Source organism: Jaculus jaculus, chromosome 9, assembly GCF_020740685.1.
Source record: "Jaculus jaculus isolate mJacJac1 chromosome 9, mJacJac1.mat.Y.cur, whole genome shotgun sequence".
Lineage (NCBI taxonomy): Eukaryota > Metazoa > Chordata > Mammalia > Rodentia > Dipodidae > Jaculus > Jaculus jaculus.
Window position 1 is genome coordinate 135683917 of NC_059110.1, and position 6000 is coordinate 135689916.

Sequence of the window (6000 nt, forward strand, 5' to 3'; positions counted from 1 at the left end):
TTCCAGGTCATCCTGGCCTATGGAGCCAGACCCTGTCTCAAACAAGCCATCAACAACCTGACCAAGAATCTGGGCACATGTGTGTGTATCTTATGCCATGTTGGGATGGTGGGGCCTTGCCCAGACTTGGACATCCTGGTTCTGATGTCACACCTCGACCTCAGACTGGCTAACGACTTCTTGTGGAGTGGCGCCCGGTGGGGTTTTGGGTTTGTGGGGCAGGGCTGCAGAGGTGGAGATCCCAATATCCATACTCCTCCCCGCAGTGTTTCCGAATCCAGGGCCAGGACCCCCAGGACCGGGTGAAGTGGTCCGAGGCACAGTTCTCCTGTGAACAGAAAGAGGCCCAGCTGGTCACCATTTCAAATCCCTTAGAGCAAGGTAGGGCTGGCACGCGGGGGTCCCTGGCGTCCTGCAACACAGTCCTCCCCCTGGCTAGAATGCCAGGCGCAGGGGCCCCCCGTCACTCTTGCCTCTCTTCTGGGGCGCTGTAGCGTTCATCACAGCCAGCCTCCCCAATGTGACCTTTGACCTTTGGATTGGCCTCTACGCCTCACAGAAGAACTTCCGGTGGGTGGAGGAGGGACCTGTGCTGTATGCCAATTGGGCACCAGGAGAGCCCTCTGGGCCCAGCCCTGCTCTCAGCGGCACCAAGCCGGTGAGGATACCCTTTAGTTCCCCTCCTCCCTGTTACCCTCATCTAAAGAGCTGCCTTAGCACCCATGGGTCCCCTCTTCCAGCTTCTACCTTTCTGGGGAGCAATGGCACACAAGGGGGCAGCGGGTGGCACTCCACTGAGCAGCTCCCTCCCCCAGACCAGCTGTGCCGTGGCCCTGCACAGCCCCTCGGCCCAGTTCACTGGCCGCTGGGATGATCGCAGCTGCACGGAGGAGACGCACGGCTTCATCTGTCAGAAGGGGACAGGTACGCGTCACCAGGGCGCTTCGAAGCTCCGGCGCTGGGCCAGCCGCTGTGGGCCATTCCCAGATGAACCAAACCTTGTCCCTGACCTGGGGGGGGGGGGGCTTTGAGGTCACCTCTAGAATCAAGAATTTGCTCAGGAAGCGGGTAGGCATGCCTGAAGGCAGATGTAATGGACAGCAGCACCCTCGGGGTCTCAGGGGGAAGGTTGGAGGGCATCGAGGCCCCACCTGGGTCAAGGCCCAGGCTTCCGTGCTGATAGCAAACGTGGCTCATTAGTAAGAACAGCGACTGACATCAGTTAGCCTATGCCAAGCACTGTGCCCATTCGAGATTACTCCTTGCCTGATGTCTGGTGTCCCTTGGCCTAGCCTCATGCCTGGGGATTGGGGCGACGGAGGCAAAACCCGGCCTGAGCCTTGCCCCCTTCCCTGTAGACCCCTCCCTGAGCCCATCCCCAGCAGCGTCACCCCCCGCCCCCGGCACTGAGCTCTCCTACCTCAACCGCACCTTCCGGCTGCTGCAGAAGCCACTGCGCTGGCACGATGCCCTCCTGCTGTGTGAGAGCCGCAATGCCAGCCTGGCTCGCGTGCCTGACCCCTACACCCAGGCCTTCCTCACCCAGGCTGCCCGGGGGCTGCGCACGCCGCTCTGGATCGGGCTGGCCAGCGAGGAGGTAGGCTGGATCCAGGCTCCAGCTTCTGGCTTCCTCGCCCCCCCCCCAACCTGATTTCCCTCGCTGCCCCTCCCCAGCCCTGCTTGCCCGCCCCACCCTGACAAGCCCTCCCCCCCCCCACTTCGTTCCCAGGGTTCCCGGCGCTATTCCTGGGTGTCCGAGGAGCCGCTGGATTACGTGAGCTGGCAAGATGGGGAGCCCCAGCACTCGGGGGGCTGCGCCTACGTGGACGTGGATGGGGTCTGGCGGACCACCAGCTGCGACACCAAGCTGCAGGGGGCCGTGTGTGGGGTTGGCGGAGGTGAGAGGACCCCCTCTGGGACCAAGAGGCCTGGGCAGAGGTGCAGGTAGGCTCCCGAGGAGGCTGGGCCGCGTTCTCAATCGTGCACCCCGACAGGGCCCCCTCCTCCCCGGAGGATAAGCTACCGCGGCAGCTGCCCGCAGGGCCTGGCCGACTCGGCCTGGATTCCCTTCCGAGAGCACTGCTATTCCTTCCACATGGAGCTGCTACTGGGCCACAAGGAGGCGCTGCAGCGCTGCCAGAGAGGTAGGTGAGGGTGGGCGCTCCAAGGAGGCGGTAAAATATATATATATATATATCTGGGCTGGAGAGATGGCTTAGCGGTTAAGCGCTTGCCTGTGAAGCCTAAGGACCCCGGTTTGAGGCTTGGTTCCCCAGGACCCACGTTAGCCAGGTGCACAAGGGGGCGCACGCGTCTGGAGTTCGTTTGCAGTGGCTGGAGGCCCTGGCGCACCCATGCTCTATATATCTCTATCTGCCTCTCTTTCAAATAAATAAAACAGTTTAAAAAAACAAAAAAAAAATCTATTTATTTATTTACTTGGAGGGATTGAATCAGAGCCTGTAGCTACTGCAAACGAACTCCAGATTGTGCATCTGGCTTACATGGGTACTGGGGAGTCGAACCTGGGTACTTAGGTTTTACAGGCAAGCACCTTAACCGCTAAGCTATGTCTCCAGCCCCCGAGCAGGCATTTTAAGACTTCCCTCTGAGGTCCACAGACCCCTGTGGAGGCAAGCCCGGTGCTATACTCTACCTGCAGGTAGCAACTGACCCTAATTCCTATGTGATACATGTACAGTATATTCTGCAGAGCGCACAGGCTCAGACTCCACACCACCAGACTTGGGCTGCCAGGGAGGAAGACTGGGGTTCCTGGGGGTGTGGGGCCCTGTTGGTCCTGACGCCGGCCTCCCCTGTGTGCAGCCGGTGGGACAGTCCTGTCCATTCTTGATGAGATGGAGAACGTTTTTGTCTGGGAGCACCTGCAAAGCGCTGAAGGCCAGAGTAGGGGTGCCTGGCTGGGCATGAACTTCAACCCTAAAGGTGGGTAGCCTGGCTGGGGGTGGACCAGGGCTCAGGCTGCCGGGGAGGTGCTCTTGACTGTCCCTGGGCTTGGGGAAGGGAGGGCTGGTTCGAGAACACCCCGGCTCTTCCTCCTGCTCCTGCCCCACCGTCCCCCTTTCCCGTCCTCCTGGAGTCGTCTTCCTTCCCACAGGAGGCATGCTGGTCTGGCAAGACAACACAGCTGTGAACTACTCCAATTGGGGGCCCCCCGGCCTGGGCCCCAGCATGCTGAGCCACAATAGCTGCTACTGGATCCAGAGCACCAGTGGGCTGTGGCGGCCGGGTGCCTGCAGCAACGTCACCATGGGCGTTGTCTGCAAGCTCCCTCGAGGTGAGCCTGTGTCCCCGCAGGCCAACGCCCAGCCACGTCCACGTCCGCACAGCTGGGCCTGCCGTGGAGCCGAGCGGCTGCACCTCCGTGTGCCGGGGATAGATGCCGTGGGTGGGAAGACGTGAGCCGACCCTGAGACTCACCTGACAAGCTAGGTTGCAAGCCCCAGAGGCCAGCGGGCTCTGCCATGCTGTAGCGGTTAAGGTCAGGGATAAGGTTTCAGCCCTGGATCACATAGCATCAGCTTGGCCGTGTGAGGCTAGCCTTTCAACTTTGGAGGCCTCAGTTTTCCTCATCTGTGAAATGGAAACAATAGTAGCGATCTCGTGGGGTCACGGAGGGAGCGCTTTGTAGACGTTGTCTTACATTCCGGTGATGGTGGTTATTAAGTGGCGTCTCCCCTCTTTCCACAGTGGAAGAGAACAACTTCTCCCCATCAGGTGGGTGAAAGGCAGCTGGAGGACAAGCCCTGGCCCTTCCCCCTCGCCCCCCGCGGGACGCCCGCTCTCACCCCCGCTCTCACCCCTGTCCCCACAGCGGCGCTCCCCGAGAGCCCGGCGGGCCTGGCGCTGGTGCTTTCGGCGGTGCTGCTGCTGCTGGCCCTGCTGACCGCGGCCGCCGTCCTGTACCGGCGGCGCCAGGGCGCGGAGCGCGGGGCCTTCGAGGGCGCCCGCTACAGCCGCAGCAGCTCGGGCCCAGATGAGGCCACCGAGAAGAACATTCTGGTGTCGGACATGGAAATGAACGAGCAGCAAGAATAGAGCCACGGGTGCGGCCGGCGGGCTGGGCGGGGGCTGCGGGGGCCCGGCCCTCTTCCGCGTCCAGCCGGCCTGCGGACGGGGACCTTAGGGAGCCGGGCCTGGGTGGGGCCTGGGTCTCCGGCGGGGGCTCCACCTTCCCGCAGGCGCGCTGGGGCCCAGAACTGGCGGAGCGGAGCGTGGTGGGGTGATGTCTCCGCTGGGGATGCTAAGATCTTGTCGCCTGGGCCTTAGACCCTCATGGTAACCAGCGGCAGGATGGGAGGGTGGACGAGAGCTTTCTGCCGTTCTCCCCAGAGCCCCTAACCCAGGCCTGCTGACCCACAGCCTAGGACCCCCTTCCTGTTTGCAGACCTGGGGAGCCCGCTCCGGCCCCCCTGTGGCCTCTCTCCTCCCGCCTGGCTGCCTCAGCTCTGAGCGCCTTCCGTGCCCCCTCCCCTCCTCTCACCCAGCCCCTCTGAGCCGGGCACTGGGGCTCGGGAGCCCTCTTGCTCCTGGCAGGAGGTCCCTCGAGGGGGCAGAGTACCCATCCCTCTTGTGTCTGCTGCAGTGACCCTGGGTGTGACAGAAGGGGTCCTGGATAGTTCAGGCCTGAGAACCAGGGTGTCAGCGTGGTGGCTGCTGAGGTGAAGACTGGACTGGGAAGAGACACCCCATCCTCCCAAGGGGGTGTCACCTGCCGGTCGGGGGAGGGCTCTGTCTCTGAAAGAGTCCCCTATGGGGACCAAAGTAAGTTCCCCAATGTCTTCAGCTCCACGCTGTGGTTTGGAGAAAGCAAGGGGGGGAGGGGGTCGCAGGGTGCCAGGGGCCTGGAGAAGCAGTAGTCTGGGATGGCTGGTGTCAGGTGCCACACCCTCTAGTGGGGCCCCACGGCTCAGCTTCCCGGCCCTAGAGCCACCCAACACCTTTCCGCGAGATGGAGCCCAGCCAGCATGTGGTGTGCCTTTCCCCGTGCCCCAGCGCAGGACAGCGTTAACCCAGATTCGAAAACATGGCCCATATAGCTATTGAGTTTTAAATGTGCCACTTCTGTCGAAAAAGAAAAAAAGGAGCAAACGAATAAAACACCTTCCAGAGGCTTCAGAGATTGGCATTCCCGCCTTATCCTGCCATGAGCCTGGTCCTTACGTCCCTTTAGAAATAAATGTCATTTTCAGAGCCTGCATCACATGTTGTTTCTACAGCCCACCATTCTCTGAGGGGCCCTCTGGGGCACACATCTCATTCCTCTGTTCTTGGGGAACTCAGAAGTCAGGCCATCCTGGCCTATGTGCATGTGAGCTTGGGCAAAGGAGCTCACTGAGCAGAATGCAGAGGACCCCCCTCCTGGGATTGGACTGTTGGGGTATTTTTTATGCTTCTGGGTACACATGTGTGATGATGTGCATGCATATATGTGTATGTGCACGTGAATGTCAGAGGACAACCTCAGGGGCATCCTTGTGAACATCATTCACCTGTCCTCTCTCTATATATGCTCTCATTATATACTTATTTTGTATATTTACTCATTATATATATGTATGCTCTCATTATATATATATATATATTCTCTCTCCATGCACACAGTGTCAAGAGGCTGGAGCTCACCAGTTAGGTTAGACTACCTGGCCCGTGAGCCCCAGAGATCCTCCTTGTGTGGTCACAGGCACTAGCCACACCTACCTGCAGTATTGGTGATCTGACACTCCTTGCTCTGCCTCTCCAGTGCGGGCATCACAGGCGCCCACCACCACAGCGGGTGCTGGGGTTGAACTCAGGTCCTCACGCTGGCCCGGGCAGTACTTCGCGGAGGCATGCCCTGCCCTGTGTGGAGGCTGCTTGGGCGAGAGCTTCCTTATGAAGCATGGTGCCTTTGAGCACATGCAGTGAGTGCTTCCTTGTTTCTGGGCTGGGCTCCAAGGGCAGTGCTGGAGGTGTCCCGGCCAGCCCGAGCCCACCATG

The 6000-nt window shown here is 60.7% G+C and overlaps 1 protein-coding gene across 1 annotated transcript in view; it reads left to right on the top strand.

The window, feature by feature from the left end:
* Mrc2 (mannose receptor C type 2) overlaps nucleotides 1–5214 on the top strand; it is a 77730-nt gene extending 72516 nt beyond the window's left edge. The window contains exons 21-30 of the mRNA XM_045158088.1: nucleotides 267–381; nucleotides 495–658; nucleotides 816–924; nucleotides 1359–1597; nucleotides 1730–1898; nucleotides 1995–2144; nucleotides 2827–2946; nucleotides 3119–3298; nucleotides 3712–3738; nucleotides 3836–5214. Coding sequence (XP_045014023.1) covers nucleotides 267–381; nucleotides 495–658; nucleotides 816–924; nucleotides 1359–1597; nucleotides 1730–1898; nucleotides 1995–2144; nucleotides 2827–2946; nucleotides 3119–3298; nucleotides 3712–3738; nucleotides 3836–4059 — 1497 coding nt within the window. The 3' untranslated portion in view covers nucleotides 4060–5214. The remainder of the gene's footprint in view (nucleotides 1–266; nucleotides 382–494; nucleotides 659–815; nucleotides 925–1358; nucleotides 1598–1729; nucleotides 1899–1994; nucleotides 2145–2826; nucleotides 2947–3118; nucleotides 3299–3711; nucleotides 3739–3835) is intronic.
* Nucleotides 5215–6000: the final 786 nt, after the last annotated feature.